The sequence below is a fragment of the Nylanderia fulva genome, unplaced genomic scaffold (genome assembly GCF_048542155.1).
Source record: "Nylanderia fulva isolate GAGA-0341 unplaced genomic scaffold, ASM4854215v1 Scaffold23, whole genome shotgun sequence".
NCBI lineage: Eukaryota > Metazoa > Arthropoda > Insecta > Hymenoptera > Formicidae > Nylanderia > Nylanderia fulva.
The window spans coordinates 2739414-2763545 of NW_028190293.1; the positions used below are offsets into that span (position 1 = coordinate 2739414).

At 29.7% G+C, this 24132-nt stretch overlaps 7 protein-coding genes and 1 long non-coding RNA gene across 11 annotated transcripts in view; 2 read left to right on the forward strand and 6 right to left on the reverse strand.

Annotated features, from left to right (window-relative positions):
* Positions 1-3348, reverse strand: part of LOC114931747 (uncharacterized) — a 205643-nt gene extending 202295 nt beyond the window's left edge. Inside the window, exons 1-6 of the long non-coding RNA XR_003819749.2 lie at positions 3079-3348; positions 2696-2818; positions 2435-2587; positions 2197-2339; positions 1985-2100; positions 193-520 (exon numbers count right to left, since the gene is read on the reverse strand). This is a non-coding gene — a long non-coding RNA (uncharacterized LOC114931747). The remainder of the gene's footprint in view (positions 1-192; positions 521-1984; positions 2101-2196; positions 2340-2434; positions 2588-2695; positions 2819-3078) is intronic.
* A 1389-nt stretch (positions 3349-4737) lies between these two features.
* Positions 4738-10253, forward strand: Usp10 (ubiquitin specific protease 10). The gene is made up of 9 exons (XM_029303841.2): positions 4738-5096; positions 5962-6151; positions 6417-7808; positions 7896-8094; positions 8215-8467; positions 8556-8642; positions 8787-8951; positions 9037-9277; positions 9363-10253. The coding sequence occupies exons 1-9, from the start codon at positions 5079-5081 to the stop codon at positions 9644-9646; spliced, it is 2829 nt and encodes a 942-aa protein (XP_029159674.2). The 5' UTR covers positions 4738-5078; the 3' UTR covers positions 9647-10253.
* Positions 9770-13245, reverse strand: LOC146723134 (uncharacterized protein C16orf52 homolog A-like). The gene is made up of 3 exons (XM_085483050.1): positions 12849-13245; positions 12459-12671; positions 9770-12183 (listed from the first exon to the last, which is right to left on the reverse strand). The coding sequence occupies exons 1-3, from the start codon at positions 12949-12951 to the stop codon at positions 11996-11998; spliced, it is 504 nt and encodes a 167-aa protein (XP_085339176.1). The 5' UTR covers positions 12952-13245; the 3' UTR covers positions 9770-11995.
* A 561-nt stretch (positions 13246-13806) lies between these two features.
* Positions 13807-16099, reverse strand: LOC114933684 (lariat debranching enzyme-like). Of its 2 annotated transcripts, none has more exons than XM_029306286.2 (5): positions 15715-16099; positions 15321-15612; positions 15030-15130; positions 14057-14901; positions 13807-13970 (listed from the first exon to the last, which is right to left on the reverse strand). In XM_029306286.2, exons 1-5 carry the CDS (start codon positions 15909-15911, stop codon positions 13900-13902), a joined length of 1506 nt encoding a protein of 501 aa, XP_029162119.2. In that variant the 5' UTR covers positions 15912-16099; the 3' UTR covers positions 13807-13899. The 2 variants fall into 2 exon arrangements, with proteins under 2 accessions (XP_029162119.2, XP_085339177.1); XM_085483051.1 differs by having other exon boundaries at positions 15321-15626; positions 15715-15786.
* A 369-nt stretch (positions 16100-16468) lies between these two features.
* baf (barrier to autointegration factor) lies at positions 16469-17917 on the reverse strand. Of its 2 annotated transcripts, XM_085483119.1 has the most exons (4): positions 17805-17917; positions 17690-17735; positions 17279-17410; positions 16469-17036 (listed from the first exon to the last, which is right to left on the reverse strand). In XM_085483119.1, the coding sequence occupies exons 3-4, from the start codon at positions 17402-17404 to the stop codon at positions 16890-16892; spliced, it is 273 nt and encodes a 90-aa protein (XP_085339245.1). In that variant the 5' UTR covers positions 17405-17410; positions 17690-17735; positions 17805-17917; the 3' UTR covers positions 16469-16889. The 2 variants fall into 2 exon arrangements, with proteins under 2 accessions (XP_085339245.1, XP_029159666.1); XM_029303833.2 differs by having other exon boundaries at positions 17690-17917.
* A 65-nt stretch (positions 17918-17982) lies between these two features.
* On the reverse strand, positions 17983-19826 carry sicily (NADH dehydrogenase (ubiquinone) complex I, assembly factor 6 homolog sicily). The gene is made up of 4 exons (XM_029303813.2): positions 19535-19826; positions 19000-19222; positions 18506-18901; positions 17983-18286 (listed from the first exon to the last, which is right to left on the reverse strand). Exons 1-4 carry the CDS (start codon positions 19648-19650, stop codon positions 18107-18109), a joined length of 915 nt encoding a protein of 304 aa, XP_029159646.2. The 5' UTR covers positions 19651-19826; the 3' UTR covers positions 17983-18106.
* Positions 19827-19913: 87 nt separating this feature from the next.
* On the forward strand, positions 19914-21001 carry ND-B17.2 (NADH dehydrogenase (ubiquinone) B17.2 subunit). The gene is made up of 3 exons (XM_029303824.2): positions 19914-20083; positions 20391-20473; positions 20641-21001. The coding sequence occupies exons 1-3, from the start codon at positions 19989-19991 to the stop codon at positions 20880-20882; spliced, it is 420 nt and encodes a 139-aa protein (XP_029159657.2). The 5' UTR covers positions 19914-19988; the 3' UTR covers positions 20883-21001.
* Positions 21002-21170: 169 nt separating this feature from the next.
* Positions 21171-23974, reverse strand: LOC114931601 (FAST kinase domain-containing protein 4). 2 transcript variants are annotated; one of them, XM_029303727.2, is made up of 10 exons: positions 23829-23974; positions 23529-23673; positions 23045-23440; positions 22832-22981; positions 22508-22753; positions 22252-22393; positions 22085-22168; positions 21851-22012; positions 21661-21739; positions 21171-21434 (listed from the first exon to the last, which is right to left on the reverse strand). In XM_029303727.2, the coding sequence occupies exons 2-10, from the start codon at positions 23667-23669 to the stop codon at positions 21221-21223; spliced, it is 1614 nt and encodes a 537-aa protein (XP_029159560.2). In that variant the 5' UTR covers positions 23670-23673; positions 23829-23974; the 3' UTR covers positions 21171-21220. The 2 variants fall into 2 exon arrangements, with proteins under 2 accessions (XP_029159560.2, XP_085339244.1); XM_085483118.1 differs by lacking the exon at positions 23829-23974 and adding an exon at positions 23779-23817.
* Between the last annotated feature and the right edge of the window lie 158 nt (positions 23975-24132).

Below are 24132 nucleotides of genomic sequence, written 5' to 3' on the forward strand. Positions count from 1 at the left end.
AATATCTGGTTCGCAAGCGCCAAAAAAAGAGTTCTCACAGTCGTCCTTCTTCGGCCACGCCTTCTTAGCCACGGCTAAGCCGATATGCATTCATTATAATAAGAAATGGAAGGCGCCGAGTGAAAAGTTCGAACGCGCACCCCCGGCTTATCAACTTCCTCTGAATTTTATATTATTTAAGAAGGTACTTACCCTTATATATATATATGCTGCCCCGGCATCTGCCCTGTGCGGCCCATCTATACACTTCTTTCCTGCCATGATGCTGCTTCGATGTAGCCGGAAAGGTCCGCTTAAACTTTCTTCCTTCAATGCGGCGCGCAAAAGCCAAGATGCGCGGCATTTGAAGTTCGCCGAGTGCTTATTATCATATTTATTTGTCGCTCGACGATGAACTTAAACGCGACGTGTATTTAAACGCGGAACGAACTTTAAAACACTATGCGACACCGATGCAACGACGCGTTCTTTCTTCTCGGTTTTCTTCACTATGCACGCGGCAACTTCATATCGAGACAATCTGTTAAACATAACAACAGTAAAATCTATAGTAATTGCTCTCTACCTATCAAATATGCGCGCCCTCTATGTGTTACTTACTCTAGTAATATTATTTCAAATTTGACTAAATGCGAGTTGGCGCGCTTTTCTAATGTTCTATATGTTCTTAGTATGTACCAACCAAAAAGACAATATTGAATAAAGATTTATCTTAATATATTCAACTGAATTCTCTTTGTCAAATGTGTACCAATGTATGTATAAAATAATTAAATTTAGATAAATCGATATCTATTGTATATTAATCGATAGTATTGATTAATTGGAACACTTACAAAGAATTGGCATAAATCGGAACGAAAAAAGCAATCTAAGCCAGTTCTTTACAGATTAAATAATATTTGTAGTTAGATATAAGTGTTAATATATATAAATTTGTAATATATACATACTATAATATTATTTATAATATTATATTATATTGTAATAACAATTATAATATAATATAAATAACATTATATTATATTATAATTGAATTATAATTATTATAATATTATAATATTATAATATAAAATTGTAATATATATATAATATATAAAATTGTTTTTTGCGTTTAATGAAATTTTGCATTGTACATGAATATACTCTGTTACTGTACTATTATATAATTAGGTTTTTTAAAACTATATGTGTATTATATTGTATTGTACTGTATATATTAAATATATATACATATATATATAAACATATTTTTAATATATAAATTAAATAATAAATGATACTGTATGCAAATATAAATTAAAATTATTACAATTAAGTTAATAGCAATATTTCACTCAAAAAACAAATATAATTTTATTAAAAGTAACATAACTGTAAGATAAAATTTTATATGTAATGTTATACTTTTTTTAATTGTAAATTTTACAAAATTTTATGGAATTAAAATGAGTACACTATCACACTATATGTGCGATACTGTATCAATGATTATCAAGAAATGCAAAAGTGTCAGAATGAGATCTTTTCAAAACTACTCATGTCAAATTACGATTCCTAATGCGTGTCGCAAGGCCACGATACGAGATCTGACAATTAAAAAATTATTTTTTATTCGCGTTGCACAGTGTCCGGCAGGTAAAGTGACCGTGTATACGCTCACCATTATAAGTACCATAAATGACGTATAAAAGCGTTTGCATGTAGGACATAGGGGTAAAACGCAGGTAACGAGACATGCGAGGCGAGTCGTACAACACGCGGGATGCTTATCGGTTGCTGCGGTAAATGACGCAAGTCAAACTGCCAGCAAAAAGGACACGTAACAGCTCGTCCACGATATTAACAATTCGAGATTTAATGAGCACGAGACATGTCGGATTTGAAATTATTATTTAACACAGTTTCTGGACTGACCTCATATATATCATACTGCAAATTTTTATTTGCATCATAACTATAATAGTTGTTATAATTGACTCACCTGTGATTATTACAGATTAAACTGTAGATCAGTCTTTAACATTCAATCAGAAATTTATGACCATTTAATGATATGTATTTTTTACTTTCTTCTTCCCTTAATAGAAAGTCTTTAGCCTAAAAACACAATATTTTATATTATTTTCTGTTAATATTTTTTATTTTATGTATTAAAAACATTTATATTTTTATGTAAAGTAGCTATCAACTTACCTAAGATACACATTGTAGATTGTCATTTACAAGGAGAGAGAAGGGAAACACCCAACATAATAAATCACTTCTTTAACATGTGATCAAAAAATGACCATTTAATGCACTTTTTACTTCCTTCTTTTCTTAATAGATTTTTTAACCTAAAAACAGTATGTTTTATATTAATTTTTGTTAATATTTTTATTTTACGTATTAAGAACATTTATATTTTTATTTAAAGTACCTACTAACTTACCTAATTGTAAGATAGACTGCAGATTGTTGTCATTTACAAGAAGTGAGGAAGGAAACACTTAACATAATAGATTACTCTTTAACATTCAATCAGAAATTTATACCATTTAATGGCATTTCTTGCTTCCTTCTTTTTTTAATAGAAAAAATCTACCTAAAAACACAATATTTTATATTATTTTATTGTTAAATAAAAGATATATTTTCATTCTATACATAGAGAACATTTATACTTTCATTTAAAGCAGTTATATTAACTTACATAAAATATCATGCCATATGTAACATATGTAAAATATCATTGCAGATTATAAATCTGATTGTCATTTACAGGATGAGAGCAAGGAAACTTTCAACACAGAATTTTGTTAACTGTGTTCATTATCTAAAAATAAAATTACATATTATTAGCTACTAAAATTCAAATAAAATGCATCAAATGCATTTTATGCAATAAATTCAATAAATAGCAAATATAATTTTGTAAATAAACAGTACTTATTCTAATAATGTGTGCTTTTAATTGTAAACACATAACCTAATATAATATAATATATATCACAATTAATAATAACATAGAAACAACAAGTTTTCGTTACTAAAATCAATAATAGATAAAAATTGGAGTAAAAATCGATCTTATACCTATCAATAAATCGCTAATCGCTTCTCTCATCTCCTATTGTACAAAATTATACCAGTGGCATTATACGTAGAAATTGCCGCAGGCATGCGATTCCGCTGAATTTAGTTTTTGCAATTCCGCGTGAATGAACGCAACAGGCGGCACTTCCCACACATCCGCAGTTTAAACGTCGCTGATTCGGAAGACCCGAGGAATGCTTTGTGCCGAAGAGAAACCGAGAGAGCGCCATGTCTTCCCGATTTCGCGCGGGAAACTATCTGACGCGTACCGCCACCTATCGATCAGCTGATCAAGACGGAAAGCTGCGCCATCAAAAGGTAAGTGCAGTTAACTCGAAGGGTAAGATTTATTTGAATGCTTGCTCAATGAATAATAGAAATTACTACGTATGTACCAAGGTATATGTACTTATGAACATTTATGAACAAAATGAAATAATAGAAAAATATAATAATAATAAATAGAATAATATAAAAACATTAATAATAGAAACTCGAGAAAAAATTGATTTTAAATAAAGTTTAAAAAAAACTGTATATAAAAAAAGATGTTTAAATTTTAACTCATTTAATTCTTATATATCACAAAATTTGAAGTTTGTCTTATGCTTTATATTCAATACTTATATTTGCATTACTTTCCTATATATATATATATATATATATATATATATATATATATCCTACTTATTTACGAAAATTTACAAGATAAAAGGAAATAAGAGAGCCGCCTTCTTGTCAAGGGAGCGACCCTCTTCTTTAATATAAACTGCTCGTAATGTAATGACTCCTACACATCCTACTACTATGTTATGTAAGAAAAACACTTTTCATCGCCTCGCGATATGGTCAAACGGACACAATACATTGGGTCAGCCAATACATAATGCATGCGTTGTAAGATTAGAAACGGGGCTCGCGAAAATACATACATACATTGCATATGTAATGGAGCTGCTTTTTATATATATCCGAGGAAAGGTTACCAAAAATGCATACACAACTCCTCATCTGCCTCTTTCTTCCTCTCTCTCCGCCCTTTTATCGTCGTAAAAGCGAAATTCATTCTTCTAGAAGAAAAGCGAATATATATCAGCTATTTTTATATAAGACATAACAAATATACATAATTGCGCTCAATGCAATATCTTTAAAAAGCTATTTAACAATTTTTGGAATATCTGAAAATGAAGAATTTTGCAAAAGGTATTATATATAAGCTATATAAAAAATACTAATATATTAATTATTTTCATATTAATAATCAAATTCCTGTATCTAATAACAGAATATATAAGAGCAGCATATAATTACCTATTATTGAATTGTTCAATATATAACGATAAAGCGTTAATAAAAAGAGAGACAATAAATAAGTTTCATTCAAGATGGAACGTTGTAGCCAATTATTTAATAGTATTTGAAAAACAGCAAGCTAAGGCCGAATTCACAATATATAATTTAAATCCGTAAGAAATTGACCAATCACAGTCGAGTATCCTTCTTGTTCTTGATTGTGATTGGTCAATTTCTGAGGGATAAAAATTACCAGACTCTATCGAAATGAATCTTTTGACCACAGTGCGCGTTTTCATGTATGCGGGACATGTGAACGGGCCTTAACGAGGATGCCAGTCGCGCCATCGCAAACGGTAGCAGCATCGTAGCGCAAGTATCTCGATCGTTTTCACTGCTGTTCACTGCATGCGATCAGCGTGCGAATGCCGGAAAGCATGATCGCTCGCGCCTCGTAATCGACTTGAAACGATTTTTTTTTTTTAAATCTCCACGACGAGACACGCTCTCGATGGTGTGATTTAGTTAGTTTCGTACAATCGTTAATATTCGCGCGATCGAGGCACACCGCCATCGGGAAAAACGGTGAAAATTATCACGAAGCACGCATCGACGACCCCGTGATTCTGCCGATCACCGGATCACCCCCCGAGCTCCACGGTCCGTGCTATTTTTAATGTTTTGTACCGATTGTGGACGTGAGAATGGTCACTCGAAGCGAGGTAAGTCCTCCCTAATCCGCGAACGCGTTCGCCCGCAAAAATTCTCCTCGCGCGATCAGGTGTGCTGTCAAGGTTAGGTCGTTGCGTCGCCCGGGCCGATTCGGCGAGGATTTTTCCTTAGTTTCTCAATGTTTTGTCACATTTCTCCGAGATATCTTTCGAGGCACTCGATACGCGAATTCGCGTTGGCCCTGGCTATAAACAAACTTTCACGAAACTCGCTTGAAACGCTTCCTCATTTTACGTGATATCAGTGTAAAATTAATTTTGAGATTGTAATTCAAAGCTAATCCCAGGTTTCTAAGTCCTAACGTTTATTATTTTTTATCTTAATTTATTAAACGCACTTTTAACATACTGGGAAAAAATAGTTTGTTTTAGTCATTTGTTTTAGTCCAGTTTATTGAAAATAGTATTAAAAGGAATTTTTCTTAGTAGAAAATTGTACAATTACAAAACACTTGTATTATATGTAAGTATAATGTATTCATTATATATTTTTTTATTTTAATTTTTATACTTTTATCATAATGAGCATATTTCTTCGTTATAATATAAAATGAATACATTAAAATAAAAAAAATATATGATTAATTTACAGTTGTGACAAACAAAAATAAAATAACAAAAATGAATTTCTTATAAAATATTTACAAGATATTTAAAAATAATTTAGTAATATTTATTATATATATATATATATATATATATATATATAGCAAAGATTAATGTATATATATATATATATATATATATAGCAAAGATTAATGTATATATATATATATATATATTCCAGTGTGTGTGTATATATATATATATATTATTTCGCCATACATAATTTTTATTTTTATTTTGCTTTTTTCAGATGGATCTTCAATTTTTAGATTTACATGATTTAACTGACAAAGATAAACATGAAATATTAACAATCCTCAGATCTGACACTACCGATACCTTAAAACTACCATGGGATGCTACAGAAAATAATAATAATAATGTTAATTCTGTTACAATGACAGAAGTTCCAGCACTTCACCAACAACATTGGTATAATGGTAAATATGTTACCTATCTCGAATTGCTTTATGTTCTGATCCTTTTTTCATAAAATAAAAAGTATAAGAAAACTTTTTGAATGAAATTATTTTATCAATAATTCTGTTCTGTTTTTTTTTAGATATGATTTTTTAATAATAATATAGCACTAAATATTAAAAATACATATAGATGTATATACATAGTCACTTATATCAAAGTCCTATAATGGCATATTTGGAAGGCTTTGTAAAATATAATAATCCTTACAAATGTTTCATTTAGCCATGCCACCAACACAGACCTACTCGCAACAGATGGTGTCATTGTGTAATGACTGGCAGGCATCAATGTACAATGTTTCTACAAATGGTCATATGCCATTTATGTCAGGACTGACATATCATCCTGGATACAATCTCGGTGCCGAGATTCAAGACGTGAATTATGGTAGAGAGAACGGACGCCGCAACAATCGGGGCAGAGGTATGAGAAGAGACAACTATAATCGAGCAATTAATTCCACTAACGAAGTGCAATCAGGATACATGGGCGATCAGGCGCAATTTCACCCACAAATACATCCAATCATGTACATTTACCCTGATCATCATTCCGTCTCTACGCAACAACATCAGGTAGCTGCCGGACAAATCTATTACGCACCGCCGATGTATTCATCGATACCTCATCCACATCCGAATGCACAACCAATTTCATCTAATTCGCATGCACAACCGACTTATCCTCCGAATCCGCCGCAGATGGACAGATGCGTGCGACAATCACAACCTGTGCCATTGGAACAATCGAACCAAGAAACCACAAAACAACCAATTGTCAAGGTACATGATAAACATGTACAAAATACATATATCGATAAATCAGTATGTCATCAAGTAAACCAAGACAACCACGACTCTATGCAAACTAATGTCATTAGTAATGCCATTGCCACCGTTGTAAATAATTCTACACCGGAATCTGTCAAGAATTTTGACGAAAACACTGCCAATAAAAAAACCATAGCTAGCAGTGAGAAAGACCCAAAAATTCAACACAATATAGTATGGGCTGAAAATTGCAATGGTACAGAGAAAATTGACGTATCATGCATAAATACTAACAATGACGTCGAAATAAATCAAAATTGTGAAATGGACAAGATGTTAAAGAATGAAACTACATCAAACATTGCACTGATTGTTACAAAAACTTCGCCTAAATCTGTCCCTGCCAATGCAGACAAAAGTGAAATGCATACTGAGGAGAATGTTGTGCTGAAGGATACCCAAGATAATACCGTTGAAGATAAAATACCAAATGGCTCTTCAACCACATCAAATGATTCGTCAGTCATGCCAAAAGCTCCATCGCCCGCATCTGTATCTGCCACATCATCTGCAACTACAACTAGATCTTACGCGAGCCTTTTGAAAAAAGATAACACCGAAACACAAACACTCGCATCTTGTAAACCGACGATACATATTAATCAGAATGACCCACCAGAAATACCAACTCAAAAAGAATCAACGAACCTTGATTCCACACTAAAGAATCAAAACGATTCATCCAGCACACCAAACGATACAAGCACAATAAACGATGACACGACTTTGCAGAATGGTGTATTACAGAATTGTTACGATGATCCAAATTCATATAGAATAGGTGGTAAGTACAAAAGTGCATATAATGTTTTGGAATGATAAAATTTTTATATGCAAATATATTTTAATGCAAATTAATATTCTTTTTCAGAATTTTTGTCCAGTTATCAAATGGACAAACAGACTGTGAGCTTATTACCAAGAGGATTAACCAATCGTAGTAACTATTGTTATATCAATAGTATCTTGCAAGCTTTACTAGCCTGTCCACCATTTTATAATCTACTCAAAGCTTTGCCACTTCCTAAAAATAGGGGCAAGAATTCTGCTACACCTTTGATTGATAACATGTAAGTAATCACCATAATTTCAATACTCTTTTAATACTTCTATTGCAATTTTACAAAAACGATATAGGTGTATAATAATAACAAGAAATGTAAAAGTTAATTTATCTTGTTAAAAAAAAGGGTCAAGTTTGTTCGCGAGTTTACACCTTTGACAGAGGCCGCTCGCATGCCCAGAAAAGATAGAGTTCACAACAAACGAGGAGAAGATACAGTCATAGATATACATAGTGGTGTTGCTTTTGAGCCATCATATGTATATACAATGTTAAAGCACACCTCTGCTGCTGGTGCTTTTTCTGTGGAAGGGCGGCAGGAAGATGCGGAAGAGTTCCTATCATGTCTTCTAAACGGCATCAACGACGAGATGTTGGAAGTATGAATTTATATATACTCTATTCGTTAAAAAAAATATGAACTATTATAAAATATTTATAATTTGTAATAATTATAATTAATTCTAGTTGATAAAATTGGTCAGTAATGATCAAAATGCAATCGCCAACTCGGAGAATAATGTCGGTTGTGCTCATGATGAAGAAGAGTGGCAGGTAAGATGCTCAGTAGAGTATATATCTAGATATTACTCTTAATACACATACATATATAATATATATATATATATATATATATATGTATATGTATGTATGTATGTATGTATAATGAAACATATATTCATTCTTATGTCAATGTAGGTAATGGGACCAAAAAATAAAGGTGCTGTCACACGGTGTACGGAGTTTGGAAGAACGCCATTGTCAGATATATTTCGGGGACAATTGCGATCTAGAGTATCGAGAGCAGGAGAACAACCGACAGATAACGTGCAACCCTTCTTCACATTGCAACTTGATGTGCAAGTTAGTATATTAAGAATTTTCACTGAATTTACTTATGCTATGTAAGATTTATATGCGATATCTGATATGATATTATTTATTATAGAAAGCTGAGTCTGTAAAAAATGCTCTTGAAATTCTCGTTGGGAAAGATCAAGTGGAAGGAATGACATGTAGTAAAACAAGACAACAGATAGAAGCATGGAAACAAGTTACCTTGGAAGAATTACCTGTCATTCTTATATTACATTTAAAATGGTTTATTTATAAATTTGACAAATATTCCAATGGATGCTCAAAAATACTAAAGAGTATGGAATTTCCTATAGATCTAAAAATTGATGGCAGTAAGTATACCAAATATAAATCTAATTTATTCTACTTTAATCTCCAATATTCAACAAGACAAATACAATGGAAATTTTTTTGCAGAATTTTTATCACCAAATACTGTGAAAAAATTAGGGCCGAAACAAAAACAGTACAAATTATTCGCAGTTACGTATCATGATGGAAAAGAAGCTACCAAAGGTCATTACTTCACAGATGCCTTTCACATAGGATATGGATCTTGGGTGAGGTATGATGATAGTGCAGTGAAAAGCGTTCCAGAAAGTAATGTGTTGAGGCCCACATCACCTCGAGTACCTTACTTACTTTACTATCGAAGATGTGACACTATCGGTAACCAACCGAATAGTACTAAAACCCATTAAAAAATTTAGCGAGAATTTACATAAGCGAAATTATATTTCATTTGGAATGGAATATAATTTGCTTAATTTTCGTGCAAAATTTTTGAAATGGAATGACATAAACCTGTTTTTATAACTTCAAAGTTCTTGTTGATATTTGTATTTAAATAGAAATCTACAAAAAAAATACAGAAAGTTTTTATATATTATCCGTAATAGCATGGAAAGAGTAAACATACATTGAACTCTTATAGTACTTCCATGAAATATTCCTATTACGATCGTTGTTACAAGTTCTATACATATATAGTTTCCCTAAAATCATGCGATAAATATAGCCAGGCGAAGTTAAGATTCGTCGAGTGTTCCAATCTGGGTTCACATTTTTTTAGTGGATCTATATAAAGAGCGTTATATATATACTAAATGCTTTATACGTTGCAGTTTGTGAGATACTAGAAGAGTGTCTTGTGTATATATATAAATAAATATATATATTCTTTTTTCTGAATAAGATGACTGTAAATGTTACTGGTTTCCAATTTCTTAGAGGAAACCAAAAGTGCGAGATTTTTGAAATTTATGACAATGTGTGTATAAAATATAGAGAGAGAAATGCAAATCGTTATATGTAGATTATTTTTTTATATGATCCTCCTGTACAGCAAAAATCAATTCCAACTTGCCAGTCATTTTCTAATATACACATTACTATTTTTATATTTTCAAATCATGTATAACACAAGTCATATGCATGTATCTTATTTGACTAGATCTTTCTATAGATTTCTTGCTCATTAAGTCACTTAAATCATCTCAATAATTTTAAAGAAAACTGGCAAAACAAAAATGAAAGACTTATCAGGAAGATTATATGTAAAATTATTGAACATTTTGTATATTTAATCTTTCCTAAGCATGTGATACTCTATATGTCACATATTAATTCTTAAAACTGAGGTGTTCAACAAAGCTTGTTTATCTATTATGTTTGAATATTATGTATTGATATATTATAGTTTGTAACTATAATCCGATTGTTTGCTTTGTATGCGAATAAAACGCCATTTATTTGCGATGCAAATCTTTTGTGTTAAATAACATTAAAATAAATAAGAATTATATAAGTTTTAGTTCCCTTATATTAAACTTCGTAATATATACATTTACTATATCTAGTATATATGTTTGTATAATATAGATAAGATTAAGAAATATTCTAAGTTTTGAATCTAATTGTAATCCTATGCATTAAACGTAACTCTCATTTATTTTGGGTTTTGTAAATAAATATTTGAAGTTTATAACAAAAAATAAAATTGTACATGTTATATCAAAATTAGTTATAATTAAGATACATATATTTACTCAAATTATCTTTAAGTTTCCTTTAAATTTCCTTTTATCTAAAATCTTATCGTTATGTTACTAATCACAAAAAATTCTAGACTAAGTAGAATTTGAATATGTATATATATATCATAAACAATATATATATATTATTTACGAAATTTTCATGCATTAATCTTTAAGTTCAGGAAGAGATAAATGCGATACATAATAATTATATATAACAGATTTTAGCATTATATGATATAATTTTATAGAAGATTTATAAAATGATATAAAGAAATCCTCTCTTTCCCTAATATCTACAATTAATGTCTACTATATTTATAATAAATCTATTTGGCATACGGCATAAAAATTGTAGCAAAATTTTAATCCTTTTAAAGTATATATATATACATACATACACCCAGATAGCCACAGTAATTATTATGACATAATTTTGATGTCAAAATGCATCATTTGCCATCAAAATGATGTCAATAATTACTGTAGCTATCTGGGCATATATATATATAGCATTGTTCCTTACAAGATAAATTCTATATATCATTACCCTGCCAGCACTGTCACGTGGTAAATATGTCATTACAACGTGCTACTAGTTACACGTTACGTTACGACGTCTCAACGGTATTCGAAACGTAATTGCCATGTTACTATCACATAACAGCCAAATTTTTGGTGATAGAACATTTCGTGTTAAATTTAATTTTATATATTAAAAAGAAGATATATGTTTATTTCAATTAATTTTTATAATTATTAACCATAAAACTACAAAAAATGCGAAAGGAAGCTAATTAAATTCTTTTGTATGTTACATTGTAGCAAAGTTACAACGCGCAAAAAACTAGTACAAGTATCATATTTTTTGACTTTATGACGGGGTTGTTTCACGTATGTTTCCGAGTATAGAGTATATTTAAATTTAAAGGATCAATAATAGTCATATATAAATAATACAATTGTTAATGTAAAGATAATATAATTAACAAATATTTTTTTTATGGAATAATGCTAAAAATGTGGCAGACAAACTTTGCCAGCAAAAAGTTCAGAAATTACTGTAATCCATAATGCTAGGACAAATAAAATATATGCAATTCCAACTTGATGTGAATTAGGCAATTGATATGGTTGCCCACCAATTTCGTCAATATGGAATCCCATGGGAAATATAACTGCCGCAGCACAAAATAGCACCACTGGAGAATTTAAATATTAGTTATTATGTATAATGTAATTTTAGTTGCACTGTTTTTGTTTAAAAGTAAATTTTATGTGTATATATATATATATATATATATATATATATGTATATATATATATAATTGTATTATACAGTATAACTTATTTTCATGTATTACATTATAAATGTATCATTTATGTACATTTTATATATTTTCATGTATTACATTATAAATGTATCATTTATGTACATTTTATTATACTAAATATTATATACTCTTCTGACACTTACTTGCACCAAATCCTACCCAACGTGCATAAGGAATGACACTACGATCCCAATGTGAAATGACCAGTAATATTATGGTTGCTGTTATTAAAATGCATCCTACAAATATGCAGACCAGTGCCATCAACCATTCCGATTGCAGATCTGACTTGTAACAGACCTGTGGTCTGTTGTACAAGGTCATGCATGACCACATGAGACCTAGTCTTGTATCACCTGTTTAAACCGAAAGAATGAAAATTATGACATGTACAAATTCTCACATAGCACATAATTGTAAAATAAAATAAAAATAAATGTAAAAATGTGAGAAAAAATATATCTTTTATGATAAATAGAGAAAAAGTTGTGCTCGTTTGAAAATAAAAATAAAATCCACAAGTTTACAAGTACCGCCGACATCGGTAATGATCCAATCCGGCATAGCGATGCTAACTATGGCAGAGATATCCGCCAGCAGAAACAGTATCCCCGAAATGATAGTCAATTTGTCCATTTTTGCGTTCAAAGTAGTCAACAATTGGGAAGAACTGACACTGTCACATTTGTTTTGCCACCATATTTACAAGCATCGTGATGACATTTCAGCTGTCAATCATTTCGGGCAACACAAGTATCCTCGACTGATCGAGGAGATGTTATCCGTGTACGAATATACACAATTGTCATTATTTATACATCGACAATTTATACGCAGTGAAATAAATCAAAAAGAATCAGAAATAAACAAGCCAGCATGTATCACGCGGACATACAGCGTGCTTACTAATCGAGGCAATTGCGCTCGGGTAGGGATGGACGATACTCGATAACTCGATCGATTAATCAAACAATCGCGTTTATTTTTTGAATATAAGTTTGAAAACGTGATTATTTTTGTCCTTATTTTTTTATTAAATTATTTACTGAAATATTTATTTATTTTATAGATATAAATATACTTTTTAATCAAAAAGTAGGCACACAAAATCTAACGGAATAAAAAAAATAAACAGAAAATTGTCGTCAACTTGGACAGATTGTATAAATAAATTATAAAAGAAAGATTGATTGAGATATATAATAAACATGTAAATTATATATAAGTTAATTATAAGTTTTAAAATACGAATAATATATTTATAAAATAATAAATTTAATAGGAAAGGACATGTACATACACAGTATTTATAATCTAATGATTGATATCATTATAATAAAAATTTTGATAAAAGTAATAAAATTTAATAAATTTACAAAAATTTTTGTTAATTTATTAAATCTCTTTTTTTCTCTTCTTTTTCTCTTTCTGTAATAAAAGTTTATTATTTACATACTAATTAGATATATAATAATGAAAAGAATTCAGTGATACAATGATGGAAATAATATATTTGATATAAATATAATAGATATAAATGTAATTTGATATAAATATCTAACTAAAAAAAAACACTAATCACAGTTAGAATGTGTTAGAGTATATAGAATAATTCCGACGTTTAAATTTCTTGCAGTTTGGCTCAGTTTGTACACCTGTAACATATTTAATTTATCTCGAAATTATTCTTTTTCTCAACGTTCTTTATTCTCTCGAGTATTTGATTAAAAACATTACTTACTATCTTTTGTCGAAGCAGGTTCTACAAACGTAGTGGAATTATGAACATCCTCTAAGGTGCTTTTACTCGTGTCTGTATAATCAAAATTATGATATTCATCATCATTATCGTTTTTTGAGGATAGATTCGTCGGTGAACTATCAACAAAATATTTATTCGTCGAATTTTCCTGAAAAGTAGAACTAAGCACGCTCTCCTCCTCAAATGAGACCTCCATGGATTCCGACATGTACTCGCCGGACGTCTCCATTTCGCTCGACTTATCCTTCGAAGTTGAAGTAGTGCTCGTAATAATTTGCAGCAAGGTGGAGGGATCGTCGATGCCCAGCATTTGGCAGAATTGAGTAGTCTGATCATTTATCAGTAATCGTGGCTGTTCGACTCGAACGTGTGTTGTATCTTGTGGATCGTATGGTTTCATAGTTTGAGTGAAGTTGCAAGGAATTTGTAAATTAGATTTAAATTTCTCATATACAGTTTGTTTCTCTTTCGTAGTGGGTGTGTACATCCACCTGCCAACGCCATACTGACCAGGCATGTAGTGATAATTGTTCTTGACACTTAATAAGTGATTCGTTAAATATAATATTGTTAGCCATTCAAGATCATAGTCCAATTTTATCAAACCATCCTTTTGCGAATTTATTTCCAGTACTTGAAGGAATTTTCGTTTTGGTAGACACTTGTCCAGCGCTAGAAATTTTGTCACTCGTGCTCCTTCCTTTTCGGGAATGAGCGCCGCGAATTTACAATGTAAATGTGCTGAGAACCAGTAAGAAGGATATAGACGTTCTAACAATTCCATACCTGGAGGACTACCAAGGGTATTGTTTTCTATATCATCTCTAAAACATAAAAATTAATGATTGAATATTAGAACTCTTAATATATATGTTAAAATTTATCTATTATTTCAAACATAATTTTGTGCCAACATTCATAAAGTTTTGATATAGAAATAGAAGTTTCTTACTTAAAGAAAGGTTTTTGTCTTAACAACGTGTCTTCATCTCCATATTTTGTCACTCCTGCTGGCCAATCATGTGATAGAAAAATATCAATTTTGCCAGAAAGCTGAAAAAAAAAAATATATATACCCTATTGGAGATATTCCTTATTTTAAATCATCTAAAATTATATAGTTATTTATACAATTCGATCAATCTTTTACAGTTTATGTAATTCTATCAACTATTTCTTTCTGTGTCTTTTCTGTCATCAACTATTTCTTTCTATCTTTTTCTGTGTCATAATAAATATTTACCTGTTTTAACCTAAAGACTTCCAAATTCCTAATATGATATATGCTTCGTATAGTGCTATCATTATATGGAGGTTTTTCATAACGTCCCTGCATCCAATGTTGACTCTTATAGATACCTGAAAGTCCTGCAATTCTTACTCCAGCTACTTGTACGACACCTGCATATCCAAGGTAATAAATGTTAGGTGCAACCCATCCTCCATATGGCAATTCCTGAAGATAATTTGACGCTTCGTGATTGCCTCCAATGAAAATAGTTAATACTGGGGCTTTTTTCTCACCCGAATAATATCTATATACAATAAGCTTAGATATATAAATAATATTAAACATAAAGTGTGTGTGTAAATTATATTAAACAATTTCAACGAGTCTTTGCTAAGATAATTCTTACTTGTAAAAGGTACATATATTTTTATATTTATCTGGCACTGCCATACATTGTAAGTCGCTTAAATTTCTGGTAGCTTGAAAATCGCCGCAACAAATAAGCAAATCTATCTTCTTTCCATCTATCTTTTCAATCTCCTGTATAGTCTCATAAATGATATCTAATTCGCCGTGAGCACAACCTTCTACAGCGATCCTCATTATTAAAATTATATTGAATTAAATTCTAAAATTACAATCTCGTAATTTGATAATTAATGTCATATGTTCTCTCTAAACGTATATATGAATCTCTTAATTATCAAATTTATAACCCTTGTAAACAGTTTATCTGACAATTAGACAAAACCTATAACCTAAAATATAATACGGCATAGACTGAGAAAAGTACTAAGATAAACAACCTATCGGCGCATTTGATTGACCAATCACGATACGAAAGAAGCTTCGGAAAAAAATTATTATTATTAACGGTTTTTGAAGGTTTCAATTTTTGAAAAGCATAAATTAGGAGGTGTCATTAAATTCTTAAATCAGGCATAATATAATGCAATATTATTGATGAGATAAATTAATAGTAAATATATATAACAATAAAATTTGAAATAATTTAAAATATACATTTAATTTTTAAAATATGTATTAAATTATATTATCTTTTCAATTTTAAATATATAAAATGTATTTCAGATATTTTATATGAAAATAGTTGATATTTATTATTATTTAATTTTTATAAACATAAACAACAACTATGATTTAGTTATAAAGAATAATTTGCTTTTATTTCTTTCATATTCGTAAAATTAGATTTAGATTTATCAATGTTCTTATATCTAGACTGCACATTGTAGTTCTTATAATTTTTGTACTAATTACAGAGCAACAATTTTGCTTAATGTTTACGTTTAAAATTAAAATAGATATTATTGGTAAATTTGACTAAATATATTCTTCTGAAAACAGAATATTTAGTTTTACAGTTTTATAACATAAACAAAATGCAAATTTTACATTTTATTAATGTTATAATACTGTAAATATTTAAATACTCTGCTCTTAAAAGAATATACAATTCAGTCAAATGTAAATTTTATTTAGTTAGTATTATAAAACTGTACTTAATATTCTGTTTTTAAGAAACACATACACTCCTGTCAAATTTATGTCACAATTACTTTACAAAAATTCTTCGCACCAGTCAGTTAAACACTGATAACAATCTGTTGACTGCTTTGCATTTGCTGAACAAGCATCCTTCATCCATTCTTGAAATAATTCCTTATTCTTCTTTAGCACTAAGTATTGACCTAGTACTACATATGCCTGTACAAAGAATTCAATTATGAGCTCAAATCTAATCAAAAAACTTGTAAAATTTAGTAATTATTGTAAAATTCATTAAGTATCACAAACTTTCAATTTTCTTTCAATTTATATGCAAGTAGATTTTAGTAGATCAAAATAATTTTATATTTTTATAGTTGCAAATAGACTGTTGTATATATAAATTGAAACAAGTATTCAATGTAAAATATTAATAATTAGATTTTATATACAAATATTACTTTATCAAAACCTGCAGCTTCTAATCTTTTCCCTAAGACTTCCCCAACGCCAGCAAGCTCGGTCACAGGTTTCTCTCCCATTGGTTCTGCCACAAAATTCCGGTGCTTTTGTGATGTCGTAGACATTTTGATCTGCAAAAATAAAAGATTTTACTTTCTGTTTTAAAATCCGTTATTATAAGTTAAAAGAGCTAAACGATATTAAATAAATAAAAAATTACTTCATCGTAAAAGAACTTTATAACCTTCAAATAATGAGATATTTCATTGTTCAAACAGGGATAATTATCGAGATTTTGCAAAAATAACGCATCAGAAACAAATAAAACAAGTTAGAAAGATGCGAATTAAATATAAACATAAACTAGACAAAGATTTCATAACAATGTACAAAGGTGAAGAATGATTTACCTGTGGCAGTTAACCGAAGTATTCTATTGTCTTCTGTTGTCTGCAACTGTTTCAGTACGAATAAATCAAATTTATTATTAAATTATGCTGAATTTCAAATCGCTTGAATATTTACTTTTCTACGAAATTTAATCGAAAACCGGTACGTGATGATGATTCATGAATTCGATCAAATCAAAAATATATCAAACGGACGCAATCCATCAAACGTAGAGTATATAAAGTGTAGAGGGGCAACTAGAAACTCTATTACTATATATTAATTTTAAAAAATTGGACAAAAAAATTAGCCATTCTGATGCAGATTTTTGAATTCTTTATTTTCTTTTTTTTCCTATAATTCACAACTTTTTTAAAACAATTACTTTTGAAGGTAAAAATGAATGAACACATTAAGTGTATCTCAATATTTAATTACTAAAACCATATCTTTCTCCAAAATAATTGTAACGGAAGAAAACCATTTCTTCTTTGTAATGTTGGATGGAAAACATCAAAGTCTACTTTTCGTAATTCCTCTAAATAATTTTCCACGCAAACTGCCGGCAAAAATATCGCGTTAAAATCCTTTCCCATTGTCTTTTTAATTGACATTGCCTAAAACAGAAAAGTTTTTGTACACGTCAAAAAATGTCCTTATTCTTTTACACGCATAAAAATACAATATTTTAAAAAATAGAAAGATCAAACTTAAATTTTGTTCCACACAATTGTATTCATTATTTATATTTAATCTATAAATTTAGCCTATTTAATCTATTATTTATATTTAATTTATAAAATTTAATATTTTAATTATCGAACAATGATAGGTACCACTTTTAAATGTTGTTTGGCGCAAGACGCGACTTCAAACATCGCGTCTCGAAGTCCAGCGCTCGATTGTCCCTGGAAAATGGATTCCGAGGAGACGCTGTTCCTCAGCAAAACGTCCTGCGGCAGTACAATAACTCGTTTTCTAGCGTTATACGGTACGGACCGTATCGAGGTGATTAAACCGTGTGCTTTGCCGAAATGACTGGCCGCATGATCTGCGTTGACATTTGCTGTACCATTCGCCTCCAACAGCAAATAATATATCGACGATGCGGTATAATCACAGTACCTCTCGAGTGATTCCAAGTCCACGAATATCGAGTTACTTAATTTATTCAAGCGAGCGTCGATCAAACGCTTGAAATAACGCTTAGAGAGCTTATGTCGTTGGAGGATCTGCAAGAGATGCGAGAAGTCTCTAAAAAAAAATTCACAGCTTCGATCTTCAATATAATCTCAGAAATGTATTCGAATGTTAATTTTCAGTCATCTACCCTGTGTAATTCCAGTGATACAGGATTTCTGGGAGGGTGATCGTTATAAATATTGTTCAAAGCATCTGTCCAAAATTGCAGTCGCATAGCTCCTATCTTATTGTCGCTCACTTGATCCTCCACTTGAGCCACTTCGACATTAAATGCTCGTATAGCAAATGCCACTGATTTAACACTATGTGGAAGTAACAATGTGCACAGAAAGTTCTCGTAATCATTTCTCCTAAAAAGATAATACATGTAAACATGATTGCAAATTAGATTGTGGATGTTTCATATAAATATAACTATTTTACTAAGTTTTGTAAAAAACTGTTTTATTTAAAAAATAAAAAAATATAGAGGATACAAGAGCTTCATTTTAAAAAAAAGTATATATTCATCTATTTTTTACGAATTTGATAAACCCAAATTTTTTTTGAAAACTGTGACAAAACATTACATAATCTCAACAATATTCTACTAAAATATTACTATTTAAATTTTATATTTGTTATTATGTATATACGACAAAGTTTAGCATAAAAATAAATACCTAACTAATTGCAAACAATATTCGGCTGGCGTTTGTCTTTCTTTTGTAACTGCTGTATTTAGGCGTCTTAATTGCAATCGCACATTTCGTTCAATAATCGACGACAATTTATTCATAGTTATAGTTGAAGAATTTTTATTAAAGTTGATATTTGAGATTATATTGACAGCATCGAATAATAAAATTTCCTATTACGACAAATATTGCGATACGTGTTGTAATTTGTTATACAAGAACAATTTTTTTTACAAAATGCACGATAGAAATAACCGTATGAAGGTAGGTTCTTTAAACCACGGATTGTGTGTAATATAGATAGATATCCACACTAGTAAATTATAAAAATTATACATAATTCCCTAGATTTCTTTGGCTAAATACATTGGCGACACTGTTGAATTGACATTTGACCGACTTCACTCTTCACTTCAGAGGTTTATTTACAGAAATAAATATGGCAAAATTATTAGGATTAGATAAAATTGCCACGTTTTTTCGCATTATTCGCGCAAACGGTGGACCTTTCGGTTCCGTAAAGACATTATTCAGGTTATTATTATATAATTATACGTTATATTATTTCAACAATACAATAAACATTTTACAATATTGTCTGCTAACACATTGGATTACATACATATAATATTGTATAATCTACTTTGTACACAATTCTAACTTATTCAAGTTTTAACGTTGCATCTCCTAATTTTCATTTGCAGAAACAATATTTCTTACTACATTTACAATATATTTTACTATATAAATTATTTTTTACTACATAGAGAATTGCACGATATGGTAATTTAATACTTTTAGCAATTAAGTGTGATTATTTCAAACTGATTTGTGTGAATAGGACGGATGAGCTCAAGGTTGGCACTTTAATCGGGGAAGATAAATTTGGAAATCGATATTATGAGAATAATGCATATTTTGTAGGTGAGTTATTATAGATACATTCTTAACCACATCGCACAATGTTGAAATAAATTTTTACACAGAATAATACACAATATTAAGGCATTTCATAAGATTCTAAATTCTTGCACATAAAGATTAAATTTGTATAATTTTATATATTATTATTTATTGGATATTTTTTATAGGTCGTAATAGATGGGTGATGTATGCTGATAAAGTTGGACTCAATTATGATGGCTCGCAAGTCCCACCAGAGTGGTTTGGTTGGTTACATTACAAAACAGATTTGCCACCACATAAAGATCCATCTCGACCGAAATACAAATGGATGTTAGAGCATGAACCAAATTTGAGTGGCACCAATAAAGCTTATATGCCCTACAGCACTACGAGACCAAAGATTGAACCTTGGCAGCCGCCACAGTAAAAAGTTTAATGAACAAAAAATGAAAAATAAAGGTAGTTTATTATAATAACGTAATAAATATTGAAATAAAATATTTAATGTGTAAATATAACAAAGAAATTATAAATATTTAAAAAATATTTACAAGCTGTTTTTAATTTTGAATCAAATAATGTTTCTTTGAATTCAGCATTATGATACTAGAGATAAAACTTGATATAGCAACAATAAACAGTGGCATTTAATATCAATTTCTAATTTTAGAAAACATTAAATTGTGAAACATAAAATTATAAAGGTGATAATATGTACATTTTTTATATGTATTTAGATTTTATTGGACTAGAACCAATACTGCACTATATAGATTTAATTTCCTGTACATTACTCATACATTGCTTCAAGTAATTAATTCGTTTGTCAATTTTGTCCTGTACACTGAAATTTTCATAGGAAATTGTTATAAGGTTGTAACCTCTGGCCTTTAGTAATTGAGTGTATAAATACACCGATCCTACGAGATCTTTCTGTCCTCGACAATAATCGTGGTAATCGTGCATCATTATTGCTATCCTAAAATGATTATATTCGTTATTGTTGTAAATTTATAATTGTGTAATTAAAATTAATTTATTTCTATGCTCTTTGAAAAAAATTAATTTTGAAGCTATTATTAAATTATTAAATATAATTGTCATTGTTCAGTTATTTATATTTTCTATTATTTATAAAATGTGATTATGTTTAAAATTAATAATTAATTTTTATTAGCAAATTGTGATATAAAAATATGATATACCTTTTTACATTTTTAGATTGTTTATTCCAATCTTCCACCTTTATAAATTTATGTTGATCATTTATACGAAATTCTGCATCTAAAAATAATAAAAAAACAAATTTTTTAAAATTATTTTAGTAACAAGATTAACAAAATAAATTCATTATAATTCATTCATTTCTGTTTACTACTGTATTAAAAAGTTTACCTAGTAAAAAACCCATGTTCGTATTAATATCTGTTTTGAAATAAGACTGAGAAGGCAGCAGCTTTGTTAGTGTTTCCGATAACGCATCTATATACGCTTGTTTTTCTTTTGCTCTAATTAAAGGTACATTAAAAACTTCTGAATCTTTATCCAAAAGTGGTCCTGTAATTTAGAATAATGATTATTTATGGAATTGTTAAAAGTATATTAATACACACATTTCCAAACATTTACCTTTATAATCTTTCAGTATAAACTGTGCAATGGCATTAATGTTTAATAATTTTAATTTCTTTGAAATATTTAGTTTGGAAGAACCTGTACAGAAGTCATAATAACAAATATTAATATATTCAAATGATAACAATTTAATTATGTGATTCAATATAATAGATACAAACCGCTTAACCTTTCCATAAATGTAGGATCTAGTACGAATTCTATATGTCGCGGCCGTACTGCATCTAAAACCGCTAAGGCCCAAACAATATCCAACCATTCCACCACAGATGTGTAAAATGGATCTGATTGTTCCGTGAAATTCTGATCATAAAAATAATATAAATGCATATCTATATTGAAAAAATAAAATATAGCTCTTCTTATAGCTAAAGAACATATATAAGAGTGAAAACACTATGAAATTTTTTCATATACCTTGATAAGCGAGCTTGCGCACTCTGATTTATACTGTAGAGCTGCAAACGTTTGCAATATCGACGAATAATCATGAAATTTATAATTGATTGATTCCTTGAAGAATGTGTTGCAGAATGCCTTAAGTATTTCCTCATTTTTGTAACGGAGAAATCCAAGTGATGTTATTATGGATTTATTTGTATTAACATTGGTACTTTTTGGTATACATTTCAATAAATCAGATGTAATTTTTTCCAACAAAATCTATAAATGATACAAAATGATTATACATGATGAAAAATTAGTATATTTTTTATACATAATAGATAAATATATGTATACCTTATCTGGAAAATTTAATATAGCCATGCTATACAACAAAGTTGCACTTTGTTTCATGGTTAATGTTATGTTATACTTGACAATATTGTATGATAGCATCCTTAATAGTGGTGTATGTCTATTTCCTTGTTCTCTCAATGTTGCCATCACCTTTATAAAAAGAATATGTCAAGGCACATATATATTTAATACTAATATAAACATTGCATTTACCTCAATCATTGCAGGTGTAGATAAGTCAGAGTACTGTGAGAGATCTTCTGATGTTCTAATCTCGCTACCACTTTTAACAATCTTTCTGAGATGAATAAATCTTTCATCAGCTTCAATATTGGCTATTTGCGATTTGCCACTGTTTATCTGATTAGTTATACTTGAAATAAGCTTTAATGCATTATTTATGGACAGATTTTGCAGCAGTGCCAAATCTAGCAAATCATTTATAGACTTAGCAGCTTGAAATTTTTTGGAAAATATTGTGTCACTTTCACTGGACCATTTCTTTTCCGATGGATAAAATTTTGTATGGATTCCTGTTTTTTTAGATTGCTGCTTCTCTTCATTCTGTGAGATATCCTGTATTTCTGCGAATTTAGTAGCATCATCTTCCTAAACATAAACATACATTGAGAAGCTTTTCTGTCAGTAAAATTGAATTAAAGCAGGTATATAATGTAAATATGAGTTGTGTCTTTACCTTCGCAGAAACAGCAGAGTGTTCGCTGGTCACTGCTGTGCTGGAGTTATTAGCTATGAGTGCAGTAAAACGCCAGGACGAACGAGGTGTGAGTCTTGCAGTCGCGGTATAAAGTGTCGCACTAAACTGCAGCATTGTCATTATCCTGCAAAATGATTGTTTATATAATTGTCAATTAGAGAATTTCAGAAAAAAAATGTTTATATGTGTTTTTTCTTATTAATTCGTCGGCGAAACAATCTTAACTTACATTACAAGCATATATTTTTTTTCTTTTTTTGCATAAAAAAATAATATTACCTCCAAAGTCAAAAATTATTGTTAACTATCTCCGGTGCAGCAGGTGCATATTTAGGTTAGATGATCACCATGTTCCCGACCATAGAACATGAAAAAGATTAGAGCCGAATATCGAACACATTTTGATGCAGCTCAAGGCAAAAAGTTTGCAATGCATGCATCGCCAATAATTTATTTTGAAAATATTATGCAATGCAAAATTTAATCGATTTAATATGCAGCGAAATATTGTAAGATAAATAAAATAAATTATGTTACATAAATTTATATAATTATATTTAAAATAATTTTAAATTAAATAATT

Excerpts from the sequence above, each read along its gene's own strand:
- Usp10 (XM_029303841.2), top strand. Across the intron at positions 8,468-8,555 it reads TCAACGACGAGATGTTGGAA|TTGATAAAATTGGTCAGTAA; the intron begins GTATGAATTTAT and ends AATTAATTCTAG. Across the intron at positions 8,643-8,786 it reads ATGATGAAGAAGAGTGGCAG|GTAATGGGACCAAAAAATAA; the intron begins GTAAGATGCTCA and ends ATGTCAATGTAG.
- LOC146723134 (XM_085483050.1), bottom strand. The coding sequence starts at position 12,951 with ATGGACAAATTGACTATCATTTCGGGGATACTGTTTCTGCTGGCGGAT. Across the intron at positions 12,672-12,848 it reads GATCATTACCGATGTCGGCG|GTGATACAAGACTAGGTCTC; the intron begins GTACTTGTAAAC and ends CGGTTTAAACAG. Across the intron at positions 12,184-12,458 it reads TTGGGTAGGATTTGGTGCAA|TGGTGCTATTTTGTGCTGCG; the intron begins GTAAGTGTCAGA and ends TAAATTCTCCAG.
- LOC114933684 (XM_029306286.2), bottom strand. The coding sequence starts at position 15,911 with ATGAGGATCGCTGTAGAAGGTTGTGCTCACGGCGAATTAGATATCATT. Across the intron at positions 15,131-15,320 it reads AAGTCTTTAGGTTAAAACAG|CTTTCTGGCAAAATTGATAT; the intron begins GTAAATATTTAT and ends TTTTTTTTTCAG. Across the intron at positions 13,971-14,056 it reads ACCTGCTTCGACAAAAGATA|GTGTACAAACTGAGCCAAAC; the intron begins GTAAGTAATGTT and ends AATATGTTACAG.
- baf (XM_085483119.1), bottom strand. The coding sequence starts at position 17,404 with ATGTCTACGACATCACAAAAGCACCGGAATTTTGTGGCAGAACCAATG. Across the intron at positions 17,037-17,278 it reads AAGCTGCAGGTTTTGATAAA|GCATATGTAGTACTAGGTCA; the intron begins GTAATATTTGTA and ends TTCTTTGTACAG.
- sicily (XM_029303813.2), bottom strand. The coding sequence starts at position 19,650 with ATGAATAAATTGTCGTCGATTATTGAACGAAATGTGCGATTGCAATTA. Across the intron at positions 18,902-18,999 it reads TATCACTGGAATTACACAGG|ATCCTCCAACGACATAAGCT; the intron begins GTAGATGACTGA and ends CATCTCTTGCAG. Across the intron at positions 18,287-18,505 it reads CCAAACAACATTTAAAAGTG|GCAATGTCAATTAAAAAGAC; the intron begins GTACCTATCATT and ends TTTCTGTTTTAG.
- ND-B17.2 (XM_029303824.2), top strand. The coding sequence starts at position 19,989 with ATGGCAAAATTATTAGGATTAGATAAAATTGCCACGTTTTTTCGCATT. Across the intron at positions 20,084-20,390 it reads TCCGTAAAGACATTATTCAG|GACGGATGAGCTCAAGGTTG; the intron begins GTTATTATTATA and ends TTGTGTGAATAG. Across the intron at positions 20,474-20,640 it reads GAATAATGCATATTTTGTAG|GTCGTAATAGATGGGTGATG; the intron begins GTGAGTTATTAT and ends TATTTTTTATAG.
- LOC114931601 (XM_085483118.1), bottom strand. Across the intron at positions 22,394-22,507 it reads GCGCAAGCTCGCTTATCAAG|AATTTCACGGAACAATCAGA; the intron begins GTATATGAAAAA and ends TTTTATGATCAG. Across the intron at positions 22,013-22,084 it reads TATACTGAAAGATTATAAAG|GACCACTTTTGGATAAAGAT; the intron begins GTAAATGTTTGG and ends TCTAAATTACAG.